Source organism: Benincasa hispida, chromosome 5 (assembly GCF_009727055.1).
Source record: "Benincasa hispida cultivar B227 chromosome 5, ASM972705v1, whole genome shotgun sequence".
Lineage (NCBI taxonomy): Eukaryota > Viridiplantae > Streptophyta > Magnoliopsida > Cucurbitales > Cucurbitaceae > Benincasa > Benincasa hispida.
In genome coordinates, this window is record NC_052353.1 from 6170442 (window position 1) to 6197205 (window position 26764).

General features: G+C 35.4%; 2 protein-coding genes across 10 annotated transcripts in view; one reads left to right on the forward strand and one right to left on the reverse strand.

Moving 5' to 3' along the window:
- LOC120077725 (probable protein phosphatase 2C 51) overlaps nucleotides 1–19750 on the forward strand; it is a 31668-nt gene extending 11918 nt beyond the window's left edge. For 2 of the 8 annotated variants that reach the window (XM_039031688.1, XM_039031695.1), the window contains 14 exons: nucleotides 2087–2237; nucleotides 2917–3097; nucleotides 4102–4321; nucleotides 5970–6464; nucleotides 7665–7722; nucleotides 8134–8221; nucleotides 8909–8983; nucleotides 9120–9203; nucleotides 11617–11760; nucleotides 15159–15231; nucleotides 16283–16365; nucleotides 17322–17376; nucleotides 18295–18415; nucleotides 18496–18957. In XM_039031688.1, coding sequence (XP_038887616.1) covers nucleotides 2087–2237; nucleotides 2917–3097; nucleotides 4102–4321; nucleotides 5970–6464; nucleotides 7665–7722; nucleotides 8134–8221; nucleotides 8909–8983; nucleotides 9120–9203; nucleotides 11617–11760; nucleotides 15159–15231; nucleotides 16283–16365; nucleotides 17322–17376; nucleotides 18295–18363 — 1776 coding nt within the window. In that variant the 3' untranslated portion in view covers nucleotides 18364–18415; nucleotides 18496–18957. Of the gene's footprint in view, nucleotides 1–2086; nucleotides 2238–2916; nucleotides 3098–4101; nucleotides 4322–5969; nucleotides 6465–7664; nucleotides 7723–8133; nucleotides 8222–8908; nucleotides 8984–9119; nucleotides 9204–9423; nucleotides 11006–11616; nucleotides 11761–15158; nucleotides 15876–16282; nucleotides 16366–17321; nucleotides 17377–18294; nucleotides 18416–18495; nucleotides 18958–19244; nucleotides 19354–19589 lie in introns of those variants that run through there. The other 6 variants (XM_039031690.1, XM_039031689.1, XM_039031691.1 and 3 more) reach the window with 6 other exon arrangements.
- A 333-nt stretch (nucleotides 19751–20083) lies between these two features.
- Nucleotides 20084–25683, reverse strand: LOC120077706 (ETO1-like protein 1). 2 transcript variants are annotated; one of them, XM_039031670.1, is made up of 6 exons: nucleotides 25372–25683; nucleotides 24859–25055; nucleotides 23054–24775; nucleotides 21899–22190; nucleotides 21106–21415; nucleotides 20084–20580 (listed from the first exon to the last, which is right to left on the reverse strand). In XM_039031670.1, exons 2-6 carry the CDS (start codon nucleotides 24984–24986, stop codon nucleotides 20360–20362), a joined length of 2673 nt encoding a protein of 890 aa, XP_038887598.1. In that variant the 5' UTR covers nucleotides 24987–25055; nucleotides 25372–25683; the 3' UTR covers nucleotides 20084–20359. The 2 variants fall into 2 exon arrangements, with proteins under 2 accessions (XP_038887598.1, XP_038887597.1); XM_039031669.1 differs by having other exon boundaries at nucleotides 24859–25060.
- Between the last annotated feature and the right edge of the window lie 1081 nt (nucleotides 25684–26764).

Below are 26764 nucleotides of genomic sequence, written 5' to 3' on the forward strand. Positions count from 1 at the left end.
TAAAGTATGGAAAGAATTTACCGGGTTCTTGGAATACAACTGAAGATTGGATGGCTCTGGTTGAGCACTTTGTGAGTTTGTGCCAAGAACGGTCCCAAGATCCGCGAGCTGTTACTGAAGAGAAGCAAATCGTTTTTGAATCTCACCAGGGAAAACACCATTCACGGCTGCCAGAGAACTCGCTGGAAAGGAGCTGTGAGTCACGCCACTGCAGTCGGACAGGGCTAGACCAACCACCGACGGCTGCTGTTCAACGAAGAAGCCACGGCTGGTCGAGCCGAGGAGATCGACGCAGCTTCCGGTCTGCACCCGAGAGTTCAAAGTGATATGGGTTTACTACGCTGACGGCTGGGCTTCGACCGATCTGACGCTGCTGAAGGTCTGGGCGTCGCCGTCGATAGGTTCCTTACCGCGCACGACTTGGGTGTCATCAATCTGCTGGGTGCGATCCTCCACGGCCAGGCGCAATCCTCCACGGCTAGGCCCGACCCGATCTGTCCGTCGACAGATTGGGTTGTCTGTCCGGCGGCACTCATCTGTTGAAAAAGGCGCGGTAAGGCAGCCTCCAGGTACTGTTGGACAACCTCCTTAATCGTGGCAGCCATCTTGGAGTTGGTCGTCGAAGGGGACTCATCAATGGTGGCTAGGGTTTCATCGCCTGGCTTTGATACCATGATGAAAATAAAAGAGGAAGAAGAAGAGAACCATAAATAGTTTACGTGGAAAACCCTAGAACCAGGGAGAAAAAACTATGATAGAGACTTGTTTTTTTATTATTGAAGTGATACAAAATACAGGAAGACTTAATCAAATAAATAGACAGATAGGAAGCCCTAAGCCCATAAAAAAATTACAAATAAGCTCCTAGGGCAAACCAACTCTTTTTCGACATTAGTGCAACAATTTTTCTGTTGTTTCATGGAAATTCTTGAGTCCTTGTTTATATTTTTTTTGCATTTTCCTATTTCACGGTGCTATTGTTACGGTTTGAAAGATGGAAGAATGTTGAATTTTGATAGGAAAAAATAAATATACTTTCTTTTTGTTTTTGAAATATTACAAAATAAGCAGTACTTTTTAACAATTTACTTATTTTTTTTACATTTAGCATAGACATCAAATTCATGGTCATCGATGTCAAAGACATTCTTATGAACATATCATTTCTTCTTAGGAAAATTTTCACAGATAGAAAAATGTCAAACTATTTATAGAAGTAGCAAAAAAATACTGATAGACACTAATAGACTTATATGAGTGATAGACTTCTATCAGTCTCTATCACTAATAGACTTCTGTCAACCTCTATCAAATAAGATTAAAATTTTGTTGTTTTGTGTAAATAGTTTCCCTTATTTTTCAAATTTTGAAAGTCCCAAAAATTGTTTTTGAAATATTAAATAAGTAGTACTTCGTAACAATTTACTTATTATTATTATTATTATTTTTTTACATTTAGCATAGACATCAAATTCATGGTCATCGATGTCAAAGGCGTTCTTATGAACATATCATTTCTTCTTCAGAAAATTTTCACAGATAGAAAAAATGTCAAACTACTTATAGAAGTAGCAAAAAAACATTGATAGACACTGATAGACTTATATCAGTGATAGACTTCTGTCAGCCTTTATCAAAGAAGATTAAAATTTTGCTGTTTTGTGTAAACCGTTTATCTTATTTTTCTATTTTTGAAAGTCCCCCCAAAAAAAAACCCGGTTGGACATAAAGGCAACTCAAATATTCAACAAAAAGGAAACATTCTTTTATACATATATATATAATTTTTATTTTTATTTTGAGGATGCCTTTTTCCACTTTGCAATTTTGTACTTATGAATGAAATTCTGTGATGATGAAATGAGCTTTTCATTTCTTTACCCGTGAAAAAATTGATTTTTTCAGGAGGGAGTAGACTTTCGAGTTCTCTCTCTCATTTTCTTTGTCTGCAGTATTTATAGCCTGCTCAATGAAAAATCTTCTACCTTTTAGTCTGTTTCAAGGTTATTGATCGTGTTGTTTATAACTGCCATAAGCTTTTCCCATTGTTACTAAAATCTGGTTTATGATCTGTGACGTGGTCTAGGTTGAAGGAAGGCACAATAGTCTGGGATGTTTTTATCTGTCTGAGAATCTGGATGAATACAGGGATTATGTGTTGCGAACTCAAAATGAAGAGGAAGAATATTTATGTGATCTACCCCACGCTCTTCCAGAATCCCTCAATCAGCCATATGGTAAATGAAGTGCTTATTTTTTTTATTACTATTATTTATTATTATTATTTTTGGGTGTTGTTTAACGGCTGACCACAAGGTTCTTGGAAATTTTTAGTTTGTAAAGGGACCAAGTCCGTTACTGTTGGTTTGTGAACCATTTTCTTTTTGTAAAGGGACCAAGTCCGTTACTGTTGGTTTATGAACCATTTTCTTTCTTTGGCTTCAGTGCCACATATGTCTTACATTCTCTAATCTATTATTATTGGTCAACTATATATCTCAGCTAAAATGTATGAGCACCTTATAGTAGAGGAGCGTTTTGATCCTAATGCTTATGAAACTGGCACATGATGGTTCATCTGTATTTATCTCTTCCCTTTTCTCTTCCCCTCCACCCTCCTTTCTTTATTCATGATTTGAAAATGACACGTGGTATTTTTGGTTGTAAAGGAATTGGCAAACTTTCAGAGAACGTTTATAATTTTTCTCTCTTTGGTATTTAAATAAACTGTAACCTTTTTAGTTCGACTCCTTTGGTTTGTTGTGGGTACTTTCTTTCCTCTTCTTGCTTGTTTCTTTCCCTTCTATCCTGGCATCTTAGGTTTCTCCTTTATGTACTTATACTTTCTCTTCTTCTTCTTCTTCTCCTTCTGTCCCTTCTAGTCACTCTTTAAGCTTTCTCCAATGTGTACTGTAGGTGGATCTGTCAATGTGTACACTGACCAAAGCTTGTGCTTTCATCTTGGAATGATTGGAGCTAAAGATCAGTGCTTTAATCCTGAAGGCTTTGCTAGTTTTATTGGTTTGCTTGAATCAATTCCTTTTCACGATCCTGGTCCAGACAATCAACTATTTGAGCATTCACCACCTGTATTGAGGTGTATAAATTTTCTGGCATTTTATTTTTTTATGGAAGAAAAATAATTGTATTAGTAAGTTTAAGATGATTGTAAAACATAAAATAAGGATTCCTCAGAAGAAAGAAATTATAAAAACATTAGCCCATGTAGAATAAATTGAGGCAACTAAAAATCTAAAATCTAGGAAATTCACACTTTTAAATCAACGAGGAATGGAGAATTTTATGTTAACTCAATGCATCATAATCTCTGATTTGTCTTCAAATTTATATGGTAAGTTAAAGATGATTGTAAAAAAAAACAAAAGGATAAGGATTCCTCAAAGGAAAGAAGTTACAGAAAAAACTAGCCCATCTAGAATAAATTGAGGCAATTAAAAATCTTAAATCTAGAATGAGGGAAGAAGAAGAAGCTGCTTTAGAATGACTAGAATAATAGTGAAGTGAGGGGGGCTAGGATAGATGAGTGTGTGAGAGAGTGCTCCATTTCAGAGACAAATCGTGGTGGATTTTTGTATCCTTCATTGGGTATTATGTTTCTTCTTGTGGTTTAATCCTTGATTGATCTTGATGGAGAGAGAAAAGAACAGTTGTCTTGGAGATCTTGGATTTTGCATGTAATGTCATTCTTCCTTTTGAAGGCTTGAATTTCACTTGTAATTCTCTTCTCCCCTTTTGATAATTTGTATCTTCAAACACTTGCAGTGAAAAATTTCGCCATTGTTGTAATCGTTTGGAATTGTGCCCCTTTACTCTGTATTTTTCACTTATATTTTAAAGTTTCATTTGAGTATCTATTTTCTTGGAGGGCAGCCAAATGGTGTGCCCCTGGGGTCTGGATCCTGTGTACTGCATCCATGCACGTTGGACTTACATGGGGAATTTTTGCAGCGATCACATTTTCCTAAAAGAACACACACACACATATGTATATGTTCAACTGTTGATACTTCAAAATTCTAATCCTATTCATCGTATATATTATATACGGTACAGTCGATAAACTTCCCTTGTGGTCCTTAGGTATGTGTTGAAGAAAAGGTTTGGTCGTGGTTCCTATGGCGAAGTATGGCTGGCTTTTCACGGGAATTGCCAGGAAGCGTTTAGTGCAGCAGGAGAGAATATTAGTGTTCCGTGCAACTCATCTTTTGGAGACACCAATGCCAGAAATTATAGCAGCTCTTCAAATAGTTCTCAAGCCCATTCTCCAGACGATAACTTGTTTATCATGAAGCGTGTTATGGTAATTTTTTTAGATGCTTTACATTTCACTTTTGCACTTAGATCCATAATGATTTGATTATTGTTAGATGATATATAATTAAATTTACCTTTTGGGTCAATTGGTGATCTAAGTAGGTGGTCCAGGGAAGTCTTGTGTTCAAGTCCTTACAATGTTATTTTCTCCCCAATTAATTAATTTCTACTTATTTGGCTCTTCTTTACATTTCAAGCCCGCAAATGAGAGGGAGTGTTAGATGATATATAATTAAATTTACCTTTTGGGTCAATTGGTGATCTAAGTAGGTGGTCCAGGGAAGTCTTGTGTTCAAGTCCTTACAATGTTATTTTCTCCCCAATTAATTAATTTCTACTTATTTGGCTCTTCTTTACATTTCAAGCCCGCAAATGAGAGGGAGTGTTAGATGATATATAATTAAATTTACCTTCAGCTGATGGGTCAATTGGTGATTTAAGAAGAGTTCTTTCCATCCCACATTGCTCTCTAAGACGTGATAGTAGGTTTGTGTTATACTCCAATCTAATACTTCCATCTTCATCATAAGCTTGACAATTGGGAGTCTGGGACTACCTGGGTTGATCGGTTAAATGTGATAAAAATAAGTTTCTCAAAGAATTCTTAAACCATTTGATCAATTAAAGCTCTCTTGATTGTCCACTGGAAGAACCTTCTGAAGATGTGCCAATCAACACAGAAGTTTTCAAGCTTTTAGCAGTGACAAGAATGAAAAGAACATTTTTATATGCCTCTCCTGCCCATGTTGGTGGGCATTGCTCGAGGTAGAATTTTGTTTCGGAAGAAGTATTGGGCTCTAGTGTCTGCTATTTATATATTGACATCGAATACGTGATGCAGTTATGGAACTGTGTTTATTTGGGGTTTTAAAATTGATATTCTTGTTGATGTATGTCCAAGTTGAGGCATCTTTTACATCTTGAACTGAATGTTTTCTCGAATTTATGCCAAATGAATTAATCTTGAAGACCTAGAGCAAGTTATTAAGATATGACTTACTTCGAGTAGTGATGTAGTGATGCTTGTTAGGTATCGGGTCCCTGCACACAGAAAATACACAAACACTCTCAAGAAGGACACCCAAACACCACCAGAACAGGGGATATCAGCCTCCGTGTGTTCTAATATTATATATCAACAGATATCACACAAGAGTTCGATGATTAACAAGCCCAAAATATACCACGAATGGAGCAAGAACAAGATAAGGAAAATAACAAGAAAGGAAGGAAACCAATTGGCTATTCGAGAGAGCCATCTCTCCTCTAAGTGAGCTCTCACTCCCAAAACATTCCTCCTTTCGCACTGAATTCCAAAACCCTACAAAAAAACCCCTCAGATGGTCCCCACACGTACAATATTCTTCAGCTGTTCCCCTAGCCACTTTCTGCTTGTCTAATTCCCTTCTTACCCTTCTTCCTTTCATATACTTTCATAATTGGAGGTCTTACATGCTAGTTCTAGGTTATGACTGATCATTCATTTGGAAAGTATCTTCTTATTCAAATGAAGTATATTATTCAAGGTTAATTTTAATATCAATATTATACATAGCGAAAGTTGTCTATTAATAAATATATGCTGCAAAAATTGTTACCTGCAGGCTGCATAATGAGTTGATGTTCATGAACAGGTTGAAAGAGGTGCTGGAGTCTATTTAAGTGGCTTACGGGAGAAATATTTTGGTGAAATATTTTTGAATGCTTCTACATGCCTTGGAGATGTGTTGTCGACGGGAGCATCAAACTTTGTCTTTGAAGAATCACCACGGGAACCTAAAGATTTATTGACAAAGGATGAATCACTGGGTTATACAGTAGGGGAAACTAGGCATTTTAAAAATATTTCTCTGAATTGGTTTAGACCAAGGAGAGTAATCTATGAAGAAGGTTTAAATCATATTGTGAGATATGTAGAATCTTTTGAATCTCGGTCTAATGAAATATGGCTGGTATTTCATTATGAAGGGACGTCCCTCTCGAAGCTCATATATTCTGTTGAAAATGCTGATGAAGAAAAAGTTGAGCAAAAAAACCATGTTCAAATATTACGACCTTCTAAGTGGTGGCGTTGGTTGAAAACAACAGAAGCAGGACAAGAGGAGATGAAAAATTTGATACGTCAGTTGGTATGCGTCTGTTTGTTTTTACATGTCTTTCTTTATCCAATGAATTTTGTTCTCCCAAATTTTTAGCAGCAGTAATGTATACAAATAAATACATTTTTAATTTTCTGTTAACTACTTTCTTTAAGAGAAAAAGTTCCATTGATCTATGAAATTTACAAATAGAAGTTTTGTAAAAAGGCACTCCAACAAACGTGGCGGTGGAAGGGAACAATTATAAAATGTCCGGAGCATGAAATCCAGAAATGATGAAGGAAAAAGTTTTTCCATAGAACTGGAGAGACCTTGAGCTATTCTAGAATGATCTTTCTATTTCTTTCACTCTGGATCTCTTAAAGAGTTATCTGATATTTTTTTCAAGACACTTGCACGGCTAACTGAGGATGGATTACTTTTGGCTGTGATGAAAGCCCCAATTGTATCCCATGATAAGGGGTCTAGAGTGTGACCAAGTCGTCTAGAGAATGAACCAAAAGAATACCATTTGTAGTAGCCATTGACATACCTAAAGCACCAACTTCTCAGGGAAACTATACCGCCTTCCACTTAATGAGATGACTTCCTCCAGTTTTTCCTGTCATACTGTTGTCAACATCTTTAGTCATTCTTACAGGAGCCTCTTAGAACTGGTAAGAAACATAAGTTGGCAGCTAATATGAGCATAGAAGTGAGAACTTCACTCCAACCTCCATTTAGTCATTTTTTGCAATTTTCCCTAGAAAAAAACAGTGTACTTCTCAGACTACCACTGCCACAATCTTCTCCAGTGGCATCGATGCCCACTGCCATCAATTTATGATGATCAACTTTAAGAGCTGAAGCATGGTAAAGATCTTTGGTCAGTTTTAATAACCTCTGGAATTTTAGGAGGGTAAAAAGAGCAACAATGTCTTGGGGGTTAATGCTTCTGGTTTTAAGTCTCTTGAAGCTACATTCTTCCTCTGGTTTTTCTTTGAATAGAATAGTGAAGGTGGTAGAAGCAGGGCCCTTTTAATCCCTTGGCTCAATTTTCCTCCAAAAACTTCCCATTTTTTCAAGAAAGGCATGAAGAAAATCCCAATCTACTTTAGAAATACATATTTAGTATAACGTTAGTTTTTTTTTTTTTTTCCCTCTGGACATGTTTGTCTGGTATTAGCCCTTTTATCCCTGTCAATTGGGCAAGAATGAATATATCTGAGATGTTTACTTGATTTTTCTCAGTTGATGGCACTCAAGTCTTGTCATGACCGCAATATCACTCACAGGGATATTAAACCTGGTAAGGGAGACCGGCCATTGTATCGACTATTTGAAGCAATATCGTTGCCTCTTTTTGGCTTTTTATCATTTTCATTTTTCAATCAAATTTCTGGTTTGTTCATACGGACACTCGTTACTTTATAATGTTAATTTCAAATTGTAATTGTTGTCCCATCCTCTGTCATTTTTATTTATTTATAACAAAACAAGCTTTTTCATTAGGCAAAATAAAAGAATATATAAGGCAAAAAAAAAAAAAAACCTTTTTTTTAAGAAATGAAACTTCATGAAGTGAAAAAAAAAGTTAATTGTCATGCCCAAATGTTAAATGAATATGAATTNAATTTATAATTTATTATTGTTATTATTTAAGGTAAGAACTCATATGAATATAAATTATTGGGCTAACTCATTGATTTTTATATGGAAGAGAACATGGTGATATGCTTTGAAGATCAGGCTACTGGAAAATGCTTGAATGGAAGTCAAAGGGGAGATGAGAACTTCTCTACTAAAATGTATCTTAAATTTATTTGATGATTTCCATTGTTATTACAATTTTGTTTTAAGTTTTATTTTATTGAAATTTCTTCTGTTTCATTGGATCCAAAAAAAAAGGAAATTCTTCTGCTTCATGATACTTCTGTGAGTGTGGGGGAAAAGTTGGCACGTTACAGATTCTGATGATGTCTTGCAATTACCTTATGTTACTAGCTACCTCGTATTTCTCTAAGTTTGTGGTATCTGGGCAGTTTACTATACATCAGGAGGCCTTTTTATTTTTATTTTTTTTTTGCAATGTTATATTGTTGGTCTTAGTCTCCGATAGTTTCTCTACTACTTATTAAGGTGGATATTCATACCTTGAACATGATCTTGCTTTCCATTTTATTTTATTTCTTTGGAGTATAATTCTTTTTGGGCTAAATTATACAAAATACCCCTAAACTTTGTATTTTGTGAAAAAAATACCATTGTCATTAATTTTGGATGGAAACCGTTAAAGTTTTGTGTCAAAAATACCTCTGAACTTTCAAAAGTTTTAAAAATGCCCTTAAACTTAAAAACTAACGGCAAGGGTATCCTGCCATCTTAGGTATTTTTGAAACTTTTGAAAGTTTAGGGGTATTTTTTATAATTTAACCTTCTTTTTACTTGGATATCTTATGGTTTCGCTGAAATTGTCACTTAAACAATCTTTTCAGGCGCATTATTGACTTCGGTAGTGCTATTGATGAATTCACAGTTAAGCATCTTTATGGATCTATGGGGCCTTCTAGGTATCTCATTCCCCTTTGAGGCATTATTATTATTTAAAAATTTTGCAACGGTTCTACTTGTATCTTCTATTTCTTCATTATTTTTTCTCTTTAGGTGTTTGTATTGTCAATTCTTAACGATAAAATTTCTGTGTAGAGCAGAACAGACTTATGATTACACACCTCCTGAAGCCTTGCTTAATTCAAGTTGGTATCAGGAGATGTCTAGTGCTACATTGAAGTAAGTTGTGTTTTATCTGATCACAATTACAGCTTTCTACAACCTTACTTGAACAAGATCTGTTCTATATATAGGTGTTGTACACCACTATAACTGTGTCCTAGAAAAACAATTACAGCTTTCTTACTCTTTGTTCATGTATTAACCAAGTATTTATAAACATTACTTTTGAAATTATATTTTCCTCTTCTAGTTATTAGAACTATTTTGTTGCTGTTAGGCCAACTATGGCCGAGTGTAGGGTTTTTAGGAACTTGGAAGCTTAGGGGACTTTCATATCTGTCGATCTAGAGTTGAACAATGGAGTTCCAAAGTTAAATATCCCTTTTGATTAAGGTGGTGTAGAAGGAAAAGGTGCCAAGGAAAGGGTGGTTCTTTATTTGATGTCTTGCTCAGAATAGTTCAAATTTCTTAGAATAAGGTACAGAAAAGAAAATTGGATGGTTTCTAGGTGTTCAAGGTTTTTGATGGGACACAAATGTTGTATCCTCTGTCAGGTTTCATGTTTCTCTATGGACTTCAACGTGGTGTGTATAAACTTTTATAATTATCCTTTATTATTGGATCGGAGCCCCTTTTGGTTCTAGTTTGCCTACTTTTCTTTGTATTCTTTCATCCCATCTCAATGTCTGCTTGTTGCAAATATAAAAAGGACAAATTTTGATGCCTCCTTTATATGGGTCCTAATGATTAAGTTTGGGATTGATGTAGCCATTGACATAATTGCTGCCAACTGCTCTTTGGAAAAAGAAAAAAAGAACGGCTGTAAATCAGTATTGGGTAAATTTCCGTTTTAAACCTAAAATGGCAGGTCATGATGTTTGGTTCAGGAAGTCGATGTTAAATTTGTTTTAGAATAAAGGAGAAACTACTTTTTTAGTCCCTGAGTTTTCTAAAATAAGTGCATGTGGTCCCTAAAGGTTCAAAATAGCCATTTTAATCCCTGAGGTTCTTATAATAGGTTTACAAGGTGGTCCTTACTTGACAAAGCTGTTAAAACAAACAGAATGTCCATGTAAGCTTTTTAAGTCTTTGACGTGGCTTGATGACTAAGCTGGGTTAACAATTGGATTTTAAATCTTATATACAATTTTTTTTCTAAAAAGACAAAAGAAAAATGAAAAACAGTAATCGAGCCGTAACAAAATATCGACCTAACATTCATCATCGTTCTGGATAAAACAGAGGTCATCCGATGGCACCCATTTTCAGAGAGAGAAGCCATTGGTGTTTCAACTTCTTGATGTAACTTGCATCCTTTTGGTTGCACGAGTCGAAGAATTTTGGGAACATCTTCTTCTAGATCTTCAAGTAAAATAAAAATCCACCAAAAAAGGGCTCTTCCTTTGTTTTCTTCAGAACCCAACTAAAAGAAATGGATATTTAAATATATAATTTTGATTATAGGTGAAATATTCCAGGTATTATTCAGAGTTATAAGGAATATTGTGAGTGTAGTCTTCTCTCTTGTATTCAGTAAATTAAATTCGCCATTTTTGTTCCAGAAAGAAAGCTCCTTTTTTATTTGGTATTCTTTCTATTTCAGTTTTTCTTTAAGTTGATTTTTCTTTTTGTGGATTTCATATATCCGAGATTGGTGGGATTTCTTCCTTCTTAACTGTAACCCCAACATTTTGTTATGACCTCTGTTCTCCATCTCTACCATTGCCGGGGTCCAAGCTTTGCCTATGGTTGGTACTTTTTTTGGTATGGTTGATGACAGAGATATGCATTTCTCCATCTCGAAATCGATCAGAATCGGTTGAATCTTCACTGGAGGCCAACGTCGTTCTTTTTTTTGTGTAGGTTCTTGTGTTTTGTTGGGGCTCAAATTGGGTTTTATTTTCTTCCTTTTCTTGGGGAAAGATGTAATTGAAATTGGAAACTAATTTTCAAGCTACATAAGCTTGGTCAGCAAGCCACATCAGCAATTAAGAAGTCTAGTTGGACAATCTGTTTGTTTTAACTATTCTGTTAGTGGAAAGGGACCTTTTAAACACATTCTCATAAACTCGGGGACTAAAATGGTCAATTTGAAAGGTTAACGACTAAATGCACCTATCTTAAAAAACTCGGGGACTAAAAAGGTAATTTTTCCTAAAATAAATTAAAATTTTAAAATTGGTTGGCCAGAGATGTCTGTTTTGTTTTTTAAACATGAAAAGGGGTTTAAAGTCTTTTGTAACCATCTTGAATGATTCTAAAATAAATCCCAAAAGGGCCAAAATCTTTTTGTGATACTTTTACGTTTCTATTTCTACGTTACTTCTTACTTTTTGGCGTCCTTATGATTATCTTTTGGTTGCTCCTTCATATGGTTTGTGGCTAGTATGTCTAGATGATTTATCTTTTGTTGTGCTTTATTGCTCTTGATGGGAAAAAAAGTTAATTTATCCCCATTTCATGTTAACAGGTATGATATGTGGAGCGTTGGTGTAGTGATGCTAGAATTGATCTTAGGATCACCCAACGTTTTTCAGGTAAGTGATTTAACCCGCGTTCTCTTGGACCAGCATCTTCAAGGCTGGAATGAAGGCGTAAAGCAGCTAGCATACAAGTAAGTTTATTCAATATGAAATTATGTGATCATTTTGTCTGTTGTTACAGTCATGCTTTATCTGAATGAAAGCTTAGTTCTTACCCCGGGCCCCGGGGGGAGGGGAGTATTAAAGAGTATGAATAAAAGGGCATATGTAGTTTGGAGAATGTTTGGGGTGCACGGTTGTGCAGTCTGGCTTTATGTAGACTGTGTACAAGATGTCAAGTTATGTAGCGTTTGAGTAGTCTGATATTCTGAAAGAAAGGTTTTTTTTTTTTTTTCCCTCTTTTTTCCCCATTCTATTTTACTGAACCGTTAAAATTCGACTTAATTTTATTTCTTTTCCCGAAGTCTTAAAGGAATATTTGTTTCCTTAAATTATGAAATTGAGATTTGACTAAAGTTAGAAAGTTTATTTATTTATTTATGCACAATTTGAGATTTTAATACAATCAAATGAATTATCTAATTGTTATTAATTTGTTTTAGATAACTGAGTTAAAAAATGAAAGTATTGATTTAAAGGTTTGATCCGAATGTGGATAAGTTTGTGTTCAATTATTCAACCCATATAATTTGACTCAATAAACGGAAGTAAAAGACTAATTTCAATACTTTAACACTCCTCCTCACTTGTGGGTTTAAAATTTGGTTGAAGGCTCAACAAGTGAAATTCAATCTCAAGTGAGAAGGTAATGTTTTTACATGAATTCAAACTTGGGACATCTTGCTCTAATACTACGATAAAACACCAATCAATCCAAAAACTTAAGCTAATGAGTTATGGTAAATTTAGATCTTCCTATCATTGTGAAGAAGAATTCACCAAGTGTTGGATCGTCCACTCACCTTTAGGGAACGTGAGTTGGGTTTAGACCGTCGTGAGACAGGTTAGTTGTACCCTACTAATGACAGTGTCACAATAATAATTCAACCGCAATAGTAATGAACTGGCATGAGTATCCCCCGTGGAACCCTTAAAGCCTTTCAACTGCTGTCCCAACTTGGATGATAAAGGGCTAGATCTGCTTTCTCACAAATGTTGAGGTATGAACCCTCAATGCGTATTTCAGCAAACAAAGCAATGGAACATCTTTATTTTGATGACTTGAACAAGGAATATCTCTGACGCTGTGTTGAAGATTTGGGTAACTTTTTAACCGCAGAAGAATGGTTGCTTTTCTCAAGCAGGAATATGGAGTATATTGGAAGGATAACTATTTGTCGTAACCAAAATGATGAAACCAGGTTTTAAATCGGTATTTACTGTGAAGAAATGACTAGCTTATGGAAATCTCATGTTGCCATAGTGAATTTGAATTCTCATTTCTCATGAGCTATCCCCAGTCTCTCGAGTGACAAGGTTACTGAATTTTTCTACCCTGTTTTATTGATATTAATGGATGATGTTTTGTGAAAAAAAAAACCTAGTTACAAGAGGAACCGTTGATTCGCACAATTGATCATCGCACTTGGTTGAAAAGCCAGTGGCACGAAGCTACCGTGCGTTGGATTATGACCGAATGCCTCAAGTTAGAATCCGGGCTAGAAGCAACACATGCGCCCTTTGCTCAATTTCCGACCAGCAGTAGAAGCCTTCTGGCCCCCAAATGCACGTGTTATTGGTTAAGCCCTCGTGACGGATGAGTTGCTGGGGTTGTCTTGTAACGTAATTCCCACTGAGCATCGAGTAGAATCCTTTGCAAACAACTTAAATACGTGACAAGGTACTGTAAGTTGCAGAAAGGCCTTGTTGCTATGATCCATTGAGATTCAGCCCCTTGTTGCTCCGATTCATCCCTCCTAAATACTATGTAGATACTTTAACAAATAATTACTGTCAAATGCTAACTTGAACATTAAGGTGGTGTTTGTTCCACCAACTTAAGTTAAGTTGGGTTGGTTAAAGTAATCAACTCATTGTTTGACCCACATACTTCTGATGTAGCCTAAGGTGGTGTTTGGCCCATGGGTTTGGAATTGGGGGGTTTGGCTTTTGAAGCCAAGCCCATGTTTGGGCCATTGGAATAAAATTCCTGGGATTAAGAAATCAAACCCATGAGTTTGGAATAGGATTTTAATATTTTCCATGAGTTTGAGAAAAAATTTCCTTAATCTCACACCTCTTATCAATGGTCGTTGATGACCGTTGGCCAACTTTCATGATCGACCATTGGTGCTCAACCATCAACGATCGAACGTCTAGACTATTGGCGACTGACCGTCGTGACCAACCGTAGAGACGGCCGGCGTCGTGACCATCAACAACTGACCGTTGTGATTGTCTTTGACAAATGCATGGTTGCCTGTAGTAATTGGCAATTGTCGTCGGCAACCTTTCTTCCCCCTCCATTTCTCCTTCTTCCTCCCTTTTCCCTTAGATTTCTCATTCTTTCCCTTCTTTATTTTTACAAACAAATTAATCAAAAGAAACTATAATTATAGAGAACTTGAAAACAAACTAATCCTAATCCTAATTAATCAAAGAAACTAATCCTAATCCTAATAAACCAAGGAAACTAATCCTAATCCTAATCAATCATGGAGACTAATTCTAATCCTAATCATGAGACTAATCCTAATCAATCAATTAAATATTTGACCAAGATACCTTAATTTATCCTAAACATACTACATCAACTTCATAATCCAGTGCTATATAACTCATCTCTACCAACTTCAACGATGTTTACAATTGAAACTTGCACATTTATCAAAGAACTCTATCTTCTTCTCTTTTTCTCTCTCCATCTTCTTCTCCCTCCCTCCCACTGATGTTTTCAATAACTCTACCCTACAAAAAAAAAAAAAAAAAAAAAAAAAAAAAAAAAAAAGAAGAGGAGATTAATATTGAAAAATAAGTTTTTATGTTTTAAATAGAAAGTTTATTTTAAATAAGCTAACCATTATTTGGAATCTTATCAAATTAGGAATTTCTTTCCAATTTATAATCCACAAATTGGTCCAAATTAAATCAAAAGATAAATTAGATAAATTTCAAATTTGATTCTGTTTCCATCAAATTGAATTTGGGTTAATTAGATTTTCAATAAATTCTCCAAACACAACTCAATTCAACGCCCCAAGCTTGTTATCACAATATCACCTATGTGCCTTTCTTTGGGAAATCTGAAAGGAAAAAATTAAAGGACTTTTTCCAATAGCGCTAGAGAGTTGCTTCATTTGTGGGGCTTAATTTTTTATATTTGTGGAAACCAATTGAATTAGTTATTAAAAAAATGATGACCTTACTTGAATAGGATTTGTTCTATAGGTTGTACTGGATTATAATTATTCTTTAAATTGAAGAAAGCTATAATGAAGTTAACACATTTGTGGGGCTTAATTTTTTATATTTGTGGAAACCGTTTGAAGGATGCATCAAATTGTTTACTTATGTAGTTTTTTTGTTGCAGGCTTAGGTCGTTTATGGAGTTGTGCATTTTAATTCCTGGGATTTCCTCAAGAAGTTATAAAAAAAATGGTCATGTTAGTTATGTGCAACCTTTTCTTACTGAATTTCTATTTAGTATTGATGTGTGCAACCTTTTCTTGCTGAATTTCTATTTAGTATTGATGTGTTCCTTTTTCTCTTTCTTATCGTTTGCATAGTTTTTAAACAACTTTGTTGTCTCATGCGTTTGGGTTAACTAGTATTGTGCACGTTAGTTAGTCTATGAGTCGAATAGTTGAGATAATAGTTGGAGGGATTTGAAAATGTCTAGTGGTTGTGAATGTAAGAAAGACTGGCAATGTGTGAGATAAGGTATTCTGCTCGGTGGTGTCTGGAACAGAAATATAGCATTCTATTTCTGTATGAGTAAATGTTATTTTCTGTGGTAGAGAGGGTTCCTCAGTAGTTGTGGTACTCATGACTTTGGGAGGTTTTCGGTGGTTGCTGTTATATTAGTTCTTGAAACTGTGGTCTTTCTTTCTCAAGTGTTTTTTTTTACCTTATTTCTCTGCTTTTTCTGGCTTCTTTACATTTCCAGTAATTTCTAATGTTCTTACATTCTCTTTAATATGGGAGTTTGTATGGAAGGTGAGAAACTAAAATAACCAATAGTATACTTCAAACGTAGTCGCTTCGTAACCTATTTGCAGGTGGGGTACGCTCTTCACAGGCTTACACAGTAGGTTTCGTCCTTTTGATTTTTTGTTTGTTTCGGATGAGTCACAGTTGAGTCATTTAAAAGCAATGTATACATGCACTCATACAGTCATACCTACTTGCGTTTTCTCTCATTTCACTTTGCTTTACATAGTTGCTCTTTAGACGAACGGTTTATACCGATTACCGTGCAAATAGTTTGATATGTACTGACATCGATAAGATATCCATGCATTCACACATCAATGAAATGTTTCTACTTTAAAAAAATAATAATAATAAATAAGATATCCATGCATTCATATTAATGTCAGTTGCATATGCACACATTTGAAATTTTTACGCATTGCACTTTGATGTACACAATGTTTCAATTTGTGATTTGACATTTGGCTGGTACTAATGAGATTTTCGACCATTATAATCCAGCATGGAGGTTCACCAGCATCTTGGAAATGCTCTGAAGAAGTTTTTGCTCACCAAATAAAGCGTAGAGATCCGCTTAAACTAGGGTCGGTTGATTATTATTTATTTTAGTTTTATTTCTTTTGCTTTTCTGCATGGTATTCTGATGTAATGCATATTCTTATACAAATAACTCAAAATGCTTCTGATACCAATGTGCATCTTATTATCTATATTTTCAAAAGTCGCCCTTATTATTATGTTTTTTTGTGTTCTTTGACAATTTGAAAGTTTAACTTAATACATACTTGTTATGGGGCATCGTATGAGCATGCAATTTACTTTTATTGTGGGGGATTAGCACATGTTCCTTAGAAGGTATTGTGTGAAAATGGAGTGATATTCAAAACAAAGATGAAAAGAAAAACAGGGATAAATGTTGAGAAGAATGAATTTTGGCTGACTGAGGGCTTTGACCACTTTTTGGGAGTTCTCTCTTGGGTAGTTCTATTTGTGATGCCTTCTTTGAGGAAATCAGCTTTTAGTTTGCTCGATGGTGAGGAGTTCCTTTCTCCTTTGCCTTGTCATGAGAATGATTGATTTTTATCGCTTATGGGGTTTGTGCAATGCTATGATGTATATGGTTAGAGAAGAAGAATAGAGTTTCTAAAGCTTTTGAGAGATCTAAAGATGTGTGGACCCTTGTTGTTAGGTCCATATCTCTCTCTGAAGCATGATCTTAAACCCTACGTTTAAACCTCTATATGAGCTGCGTATGTTACTTTTACACAAGGAGAGAGCTTAAACTTAGAGAATCCACTTTAGATCCTCGCTTTTTGTTTTGGTTTTGGTTTCTTTGTATCTCGAGCATTAACCTCTTTCATTGATTCAACGAAAAATATGTTTTTGTGAGACAATGTGGGAATTTGTCTTTTTCAACTCTCTATAGGCTTTCAGCCATCAAGGAACATGCATAATGTAACAAAGGGAATGTGACAGATTCTTTCATCATTCTAGATTTCCTACTAATTTTGTACTCATCATAATTTTATTTTGGCATCAGGTTTCCAAATGTTTGGGCTCTACGATTGGTCCGCAATCTACTACAATGGAATCCAGTGAGTTTTCAGTTTGGAAGTATGAAGGTTTTGTCTTTATTGAATTTTGATTTTGGAATCACCCATCTTGCACAATGTTTTAAAAGGCTAAAGGTGCCTTGAGACTTTTCCTCTTGAAGAGGTGAGGTGTAATCCCCGAGGCTATATGAGTTGTAAGCCTCAAGTATTACTGAAGATAATAGTCATATAAAAGTATATATATATATATATATATATATATGTTCGAATTGTCACTAAATCTTTTAATATTTTTGAAGAATGGGGAGATTAATATTATTCTTCTAGTTATTACACGAGGTGTAGAGACTTTTTAAGACTTGTTACATTTTCATAAAGACGTAAGCCTCTTAATGTTCAAAGAATGCACAAGTCTCATGGCTATAAGTTAGAATATTGCCTCAATAGCCTTGTAAACATTGATCTTGCATGTGGTGGTATAAATTGGATCGAGGGAAAACCTTCTCCTGGAAGTTGTTTATACTTTTAGAATCTTTGTCTCTGAATTACCTGTGAAAAAATGCAGATGGTGTTTTTTATGTTGAAAATTTTGACGTGGAAAAGCTATTGTATTGGTATAAGACCTTGGCATTTTTATCCTTAGGCTTATCCAGAAGCATTTAATAAGACATGCTTATACAAATCCAGAATTTTATTTTCAAACCAAAGAAATTGGGTTGTCATCAATAGGAAGTGCTCAACCTCTATATTTGTGTACTAAACTTCTCCGGCTTTTTCTATATGTATTCCCCTATCAATGTCATCGGTGTAGTGTGGTGAGGGATAAATAGCTCGTTTGAAAGAATTCTGGGCCAGATTGTGTTCTCAGTAAATAGTTTTTTCTTTTTGCTTCATGGTTCCCTATCAGATCACTGAAGTAATCTGTTAACTAGTATGTTTTGAAATGCATGTGAACTGTAGGAGGACCGTTTAAATGTTGACGATGCTTTGCAACATCCTTACTTCCACCCTTCTCCTAAAGGAGGATGAGTTTGCGGTTTGAGAGATGTTATTACATAGATTAGTTATTCTTCCACCAAAGGTACCCCGCTTTTTCAATGGTCTCATATAATAGTGAATGTTGTCTTACAATATGTATAATTCTCTTTTACATGTATGCAGGTTTTGTTGCCGACAATCAGAAGCTCGATTGATGCATTTTTTTATTCTTCTGAATACGAGTACCTGATACGAGTTGGATGGAGCTTATTCAGAGGCCCTGTCTAGCGCCAATTATTGCCAGGCTTACGATTCTTTGAGTAATGTAATCAACCATACCGATGATGTTTTCTAGACCAAGGTTCGAGATGCTCTGCTGATGTTGTACTAATAGCTTATTTATGTAACGAACGATAATATAAAATGAGATCACTCCCTGAAACTATTGAACCAAAAACCTCACTGTTCGTGAAAGGATTACCAGTCGCTTCAGGAGTTTGTGTTGTTCCCTCCTTTCAAGGATAAGGGGGAAGTTCTTTGACATGTTTGTATGCTTACGATTTTGTGGTGCGTTGAGGGCATCTCCAGACTTGAATGTTCTTTGGGATAAATATTAGATTTAATACATAATACTTTCCAACGGAAGCAGTGGTCTTTTGAGGTCTTTTGTAATTGTCAATTAGGATTTAAGTGCTGTTTTTTTTTTTTTTTTTTTTTTTTTTTTTTTTTTTTTTTTTTTTTTTTGTATGCCCTTGCATATCCTTTTATGTATTAAAGTTTGGGTTCTTAAAAAGAAAAAATAAATAAAAGAACTTGACTGAGTTTGGGATTTGTGAACTTTGAATGTGGAGAAAAAAAACTGAGAAAATTCTTTTACTTGGCTTTGTACAAGTGAATGACCAATTTTTGGTTGCCAAATAAACAATGAGCAGGTGGCCTCAATATGCAATATCCTATGACCTATATTTTGTTGCTCACAACCAAGCTAGGGCCGTTGTGGGTCTGTTTTTTTGCTCTCTATTTACCTGCACTGGTTCCAAGGTCTTAGTTCTTGTCTCTCTCTTTTATTTTATTTTATTTATTATTATTATTATTTTTTTATGGTCAAGTGAGTTGTTCTGTACATGTAAATTGACTCACGCACTCACAAATATCAAAAAAAGTTTTTTTTTTTTTCATTCTAAAAAAGTGTTTTGATATGTGACGGAAGGGGTGCTTTCGAATGTTATATTGTTTATATTTTTGTACTTTCTTTGACATGTCCCATGTTCGATCAGGTCTACAGAGCAGTTGGATTACACATGCTGTCTTGATCGAAGCTGAAGCTTATTTCTCGGAGTTTTCTTGCCAATCCTTGTGTAATAAACTTGTGATTTTAACTATTGTACTTTAACATCTTAGATGTTACTTTTTTTTGTATTGTATTTTAGTGTTTACATTCTATTTTGTACTATTATTATTAACTTGTATGCTAAATTTATATTTTTTTAAGAAAAAAAATATATCTTCAATGTATTAATATCCTTATTTTTTAGAAATATATATATATAAATGACGTATCTTTAGACGTATCCATATTCAATCGTATCCGTATCGTATAATCGTATCTGTTTATGTTTTATAAGCCCGAGCTATAAAATAATACATGCAATACTAGTCAAGTTTTGTTGATACAAATTCTATCATCTTAATAATCTATCAATAATTAAGCTCTACTAACTGAAAAAGTTAAAGATCGTTCTTGGGAAGGACCGGCAAAAATAAACCCACATTTTCTTCTTAATAGTTGGAAATGATTTGATTTCTTCCCCACTGTTTTAAGCCGCTTTACATTAATTCATCAGAATACATCAAGAACACAGAAATGGAAACAGATGATTTTACATTAATTGATTATAATTACCAAAAACCTTACAAATTTATAACTTACAAAACCTGAAATATGGGGAAAAAAATCTATGAAATGGTCGTTACATACACATGCTCTAGTATACATTGTGCTGATGACATTGCAACTTGACATTTGTTTTTATCACCCATTCTACATTCATGGTTCATGGCTGTTTACCCGGCTATGAAGCTCCAGCATTTCTTGATGGTTTGGGTCAACCGAAAGAGCAGCTCGACAATCCCGTAGAGCACCCAAAACATCATTAGTATGCTCATGGAATGCCGCTCGAAGGTGTAGAAGGTGAAGGTCTGCTTTGAATGCTATCGCCCTTGATAGTTCGGCAATCGCTTCATCGACCTTGTGGCTATCCATCAACACTGCTCCCACAGAAAAAAGTCAATTTAGCTTACAAACAGGAAGCTACTTTGTTTTTTATAGGGGCATATAGGCAAACAAGCTAAATCCTTTGGCAATCGCCAAATAGGAACAGCAAATACTATACATTTCCAACATTTGCAAATCAAAACGGAAGAAATTTAACTTAAAATTATTGGCTCATTCAGACCAAAAAGGCAACGGGTCTCTAATATAATCCATCTAAAAGGTCAAAATGGATAATGATTATCAATCACATGGCCCTATGTCCTCGTTCCACATTTATGCTTTATTGTGTCAACTTCTAATGTGGGCCAACAGTTCCTCAAGTAATTACTATCATCAAGGCTAGCTAAATACCCTGAAGTGATTAGATTGGCTAAAGACAGTAATTTATAATTCATATTGTTGTTAGGCATCATTCTCACAACAAATAATTTGTGCTTAATATGGCTTGAAATATAAGGCAAAAAATGATCTCCTAATTCCAGAATAAATCGAAAGTAAAAAATGAAGGATATAACAACCTGCGGCACGGTATCTGTATGGGTACACCCGAAGAGGGTCCAATTGAGTGACCATATCTAGATCGGCTTTGGTCAAGTCACGGTCACCATACTCAGACCTCTTCTCGTATGCAGATGCATTATTCCGTGCTTTTTCAATTAGTTTGGTCATCTCCTCATATGCAGCAGCCTTATCATTTCTGAGATAATGAACCCGAGCAAGCCCTTGATGCGCTCGAGTGTGACGGATTTTGAGGGCATTAATGTAGCAATCAGCAGCCAGGTCCAGCTTCCCACAGTCAACATAAACACTTCCAAGATTGTTCAGTGCCTGGAAAAGCAATGCCAGTTCCACGACTTAAAAAGGCAAATTTTCAATACAAGCCACAACTAGTTGACAAACTGGCCTAATCACAATGAATATTAAATACTAAATATTAAATAGTAAACTTTCATGCTAATACTCCATATACTGCTTGTACTACTGGTTGGCAACTAACGTACAATAAGAGGCAAGAACTTATAAAGCTAAAAATTTAAAGAGACAAGAACTTAAAAGACTACAGTTCTAGAGAAAGGTCTCCAATTAGCAATGATGGTTAGGGGTAATTACAAGGTATCAAACTGTAAATAATTAGAGTAGAGCTCTCTCTCTCTCTCTCACAAAGATGTCAAGATTTTAAAGGATATCTAGTTAATTTAATAAGACAAGTAATAGATTCATCTTGAGTAATATTGAAAGATATTCAATCAACGATCAATACCACATGGTGGAATTCCATTCTGAACATGTAGGTGCTTGAGAAAACCATACCTGACCTTTGCGCAACCTATCCGAAGGGCACTTCAAAGCATCTTCTAGGAGGGAAATAACTGTGGAAGAACAAGACGGATCTTGGCTTGAGTCAGCCAGTGCATAGGCCTTCAAGAAGAAAGCTTCAAAGGATCTCTTAATTTTAATTGATTCCTCAGCCTTTTGGAGCCCTTCCTCGCAGTGGCCTGTATCATACAAGATCCAGCCCTCATAAACTAGCCTCTCATGTTCGCTGGATGCATGTTGACGAGCTAATTGCAAACTCCGCATGGCAGCTTCTGGACAGTTCAACCTGATAAGTCAACGAAAGAAATCTTCAACACACTTGAAAAAGAAACTGACACTTGGAAAAGATTAGCTTTCCCACTTCACAAATGTGTATTGCACAGAACTGAGTGAGAGCCAGAGCAGGAAGGGATATGCAATGACATGGCAAAGTTTCAAAATAAGGGACTATATTATTAATTCTTTTATATTTATTCAGTTCAAATATATAGGAAATGCTATGAAGACAAACTAAAGAATTTAAGCAATTAGAAGTAGCTAAATCTCATATTCATATAGTGTAGATCCAGATCTCTCGTCTCAGCATGATATTTCCAGCATAAATAACGTTCTCACTCTCTACCAGTTATGATGTAAGGCCTTTAATCAAAGCTGATCAAATGTTGAATGTGCGAGAAAGCATATTCTTCACGTTACTTTGAAAAGAGCAGCATGTCTAAGTTAGAAATCAACAGCCTGAATCCAGAGCATACCTGTCTTGTCGCTGGTTATGCATTCAGCATGCATAGATTTTACAATGAAGTTTACATGTTCGATGTTACTGATTTATCATATCTAAAAAAACCTAGCACATATCCAATAATCTACCAAAATTTAATTTAAGTAAACAGTGCCAAAAAACCATCTATAACTTCGTGTCCAAATAAAATAAATAAATAAATAATTATAGAAACAAGAATAATAATAAATAAAGAAAAGAAGTCATCTAAAGCCTAGACACAAAAAGATGACTTATTGACCCATCAGGAAAAGTTTAGGCCTTCTATTCTAACAATTGCTTACAGAAAGTTGCATCCAGCCAATCATCGCTGACCACCAAACCAAAATAACTAAAATAAAAAAAGTCACAAGCTGAGGTTAATAGCATACCGTAGAAGAAGCAAGGACTGCCTAAAGTACAGAACACCTTTTGCTGCATCAGACTCAAGCATCTGGTAGATTACAGACAGAGACCCAATATCATCAACTGAAGACCATCTATCATACAACTGAATCCAACAATCTGCCGTTGTCCAATTGTTAACATGCTCACGCACAAGAGTTCGGAGTTGAGATGCGGCTGCTTTCCCCTCAAACATCCGATAATCAGGGGAGAGAGTAAGAATGGCTTGAATGTCACAGATGGCTGCTTCATAATCTTCAAGAGCAAGGTAGAAGCAAAACCGGAGTTCCAAACATTCAAGTGCAAGTTTAAATCCAAGAATACGGTTGATTTCGGCAAGAGCTGCATGAACATCTTGTTTCCTCATTAAGGAAGCAGCTCGATACATATAGGGATAAGTCAGAGTTGGATCCAAGCCAGTTGCTTTCTCAAGATCTGCCAATTTTTTATTGGCATCACAATATAATGCTCTCTCCTGATACATCCACCCAAGTGGGACACCAGTAGAGATAACAGAGGTCAGCTTGTCATAGGACCATTGCTTGTTACCATTTATGTGACTTAACCGAGCCAACCCAACGACAGAATAAATATGGCCTGCATTAAAAGCAGCCTCAAATAAACGTTTGGCTTCATCATACTCTTTCCTCAAGAGCCTCACGCATCCCAATTGATGACAGGCAAAGAGTCTCTGCCTATCAGTTTCGGCAAATTCCACCAACCTTTCTAGGAAACAAGCAGTGTTATCTGATCGAGGATCAAGGTTTATGAAAACTTCACTTAATAAACAATAAAGGGAAAATGAGGCATGACCCACCATAATTGACCTTTGTTGTCTATTAGCATGCATAAATATTTCCACCACACGATGATCGCTCAAGCAATCAGGAAGGTCATTTAGAAAAGTTTGCAGACATGATGCAGCAAGAATATGGCAACTTTCTTCAAGGGCATAGTCCATGAGCTCCACAGCATCTTCTCTAGTGGATGCAAGAGATGCTAGTTTTCTATCACATGCATCTTTGAGAATTTCACAACAAAATTTATTTGCAAAAATCAATATTTCCAACAAAAGGTCTGGAGAAACTTCACCCAAATTCCCTGTATTGCTGAACTCCCTTATAGCCCTCATACCCGAAGGGGAAAGATTGTTTTCAGACAGATCAATTACCTCACGGTTTGATTCAGTGAAGCACCCATTAAGCATAGCATGAAAAGGAGCTGAGAGACCTGAAATTTTCTGCCTATCACAAACGATGTCCTCATCATTAATACTAAACGTGACATGTTTCGATAGTGGGTTCCCATCAGCTGCACAAGTGTCATAGGGATTTCCAGCATCTACCCCATTATCTACAGGGAATTGGGTAGCAATATCAACAGGTCCATACTCTTGTGCGCATTTTTCACAGGTTGCAAGTAAGTCGGTAATAATCTCTTCCCCCTGCTTCTCATATTTTAACCATGCTCCAAATATAAGCTTTTCGTGAACAATGCTAGCTTTCTGCCAAGCAGAGCGAAGACTTCTTCGCATAAGTTTAACCTCGCCAAGCCCCCTAAAGACCTGAAACTGAAGCAAATAGAGATTCGATCTCTCATGGGCAGGACATGACTCAAGTTCTTCATGAATTTGAGCTAATACTTGTACGTAATCAACAGGTTTGAAGTACGGCAGAATTGGTGGCTCGGGGACCTTGATAAGAGATTCTCTACAACAATTTAATCAACCCTAAGGAATTAATAAATACTATACTACAAAACATCAATGGAAGAAAACAAAAACGCATCTTACATCGAAGAAGAAGAGGACTGTAACGAGAGTTTGGAAAGTTTCCCTCTTTCAACCTGAAGCCAAGCCTGTGGATAGAAAGCATTGAGCTGCGTTTCTTTACAGGACTCGGAAGGGAAGAAAGTCCTCATCGCGCACAAGAGATCAACACGACTTCCAGATCTCTAAAAATGCCAGATTGCTATCTTTCCCCAACCGAACTAACCTAACAAATACCAAAAAGAGAGAACACTGAAACATATAGATTACAAACAGAAAAACAAAATCGTCAGATCGCAAAAACCTAATCCGGTCGGAAAATTCCATCCCCAAGCATTCAACACAGATTCTCAAACAACGGAAAAGCAGCTCAAAATCTCTTAAAGAAAAAGGGGGACAAAAACGCAAAATCGAAATAACTCAATGAATCAAAATCAAAACCAGTTCTGTTCCAGGATTAAAATCCGAGCAATTTAGGATCCGAAGAATAAAAAATTGTAGGGAATCACAGAAGAAAATTAGGGCCAAAAAACTGACCAGAGATAACGTAAGATCTCACTTCCAGAAGAAGGTGGTTGAAGAAACGAAGAACAGGATCCATCCAAGTCCTTCATAGATGTGGAAGATAATGGTGGAGATTACAAGAAGAACTCTGGAATCGTGAAGAAGATGAAATTGAAAGAAGAGAAAAGGAAGAACAAATTGGAGTTTAACATTTTTTCTTTTTTTCTCTTTTTCTTTTTTTTCTTTTTTTTCTTTTTTTTTTTTTTTTGCGTTTTGGTTAAAAGGAAAGTTGTCTTCTTTTTGTCTTCCTTTCTCACGTTCTTTCCGTTGGGACTCCAGAAAAGATTGCAGCCACTGTTTTTCGTTAAAAGGGAAAATATTGTTACAAATTAATTATTTTTATTCGAAATTTTTTAGACAAAAATCATTTTCTTTTTTCTTTTTTTAACTGCTGGAATTGAATGGAATTTCTCAAGTTTGACAAGGCTTGTTAAAACGCTGTCGTTTCATTCGAATTTCTGTTTCTTTTCTAATCTGGTCATTGTTCTCTGGTTGTATTGTATTATATTAGATAGGAAAGAGATCGATTTTGACTTTTAAGTTCAACTCTATTTTCGATTTCATCCATTTTGACTCTAAATTTATATTGGTATTACAATTTTAACATTAAAAATTAAAATTATTTCAATTATTAGTAAGATTTACTTCAAATGTCGTTTAAAAAGTCCCTTCTTATGGGTTTAATAAATTATAAAATATGTGAAATTGATAAATTTATAATTTTTTTTAAGAGAAAAACAATAATATGGCTTTTTTTTTTGTTGTAATTTTGGACATGTTTGGATAAAAAAAAAAAAAATTGGATCTCATAACTAAAAAACATCAATTTTATGACTTATTAAGAAAAAAAAAAGTCGGTCTTTATAAGACTTTGCTAGCTAAACAATGTTGGAGGTTCGTGAGAAACCTTGAGAATCTTCTTGGGTGAATGTTGAGAGGGCAACACCTTCAGACTGGATCATTCATGTTAGCTTCATTAAGTTCGAATTGAATTCATACATGGCAAACCATTTTGTGTGGTTGAGAGCTTTTTCAGTAAGGGGTTTAGGTGCCAGGTGGGTAATGGTCATTCTATTAATATCTAGGATGATATTTGGGTTCCAGGTGTAGGTAGGAGTAAACTTTTGTTGCTGCACGAGTCTTTTAGAGATGCGTTTGTGGCCTCCTTGTTGTCTTGGGTTAGGGGTTTTTTTTTATCGACATTCCCATTGATTCTTTGTGGAGGGATAATGAGGTGTATTGAGCCCTTAAGTAGAGATTTTCACAATTCAAAGTGTGTATAAATTGGGGCTCATATTGGATTCAACGAGTTTAGGATCGTCTTCTAGTATAGAATTGGTGTGACTTTGTGGAAAAGTTTATGGTA

What these genes read in the sequence shown, in the direction of transcription:
- LOC120077706 (XM_039031670.1), bottom strand. Translation starts at nt 24,986, where the DNA reads ATGAGGACTTTCTTCCCTTCCGAGTCCTGTAAAGAAACGCAGCTCAAT. An exon ending in CAGTCCTCTTCTTCTTCGAT is followed by an intron (nt 24,776 to 24,858) that starts GTAAGATGCGTT and finishes AAATTGTTGTAG; the next exon opens with AGAATCTCTTATCAAGGTCC. An exon ending in ATACAGATACCGTGCCGCAG is followed by an intron (nt 20,581 to 21,105) that starts GTTGTTATATCC and finishes CTGTGGGAGCAG; the next exon opens with TGTTGATGGATAGCCACAAG.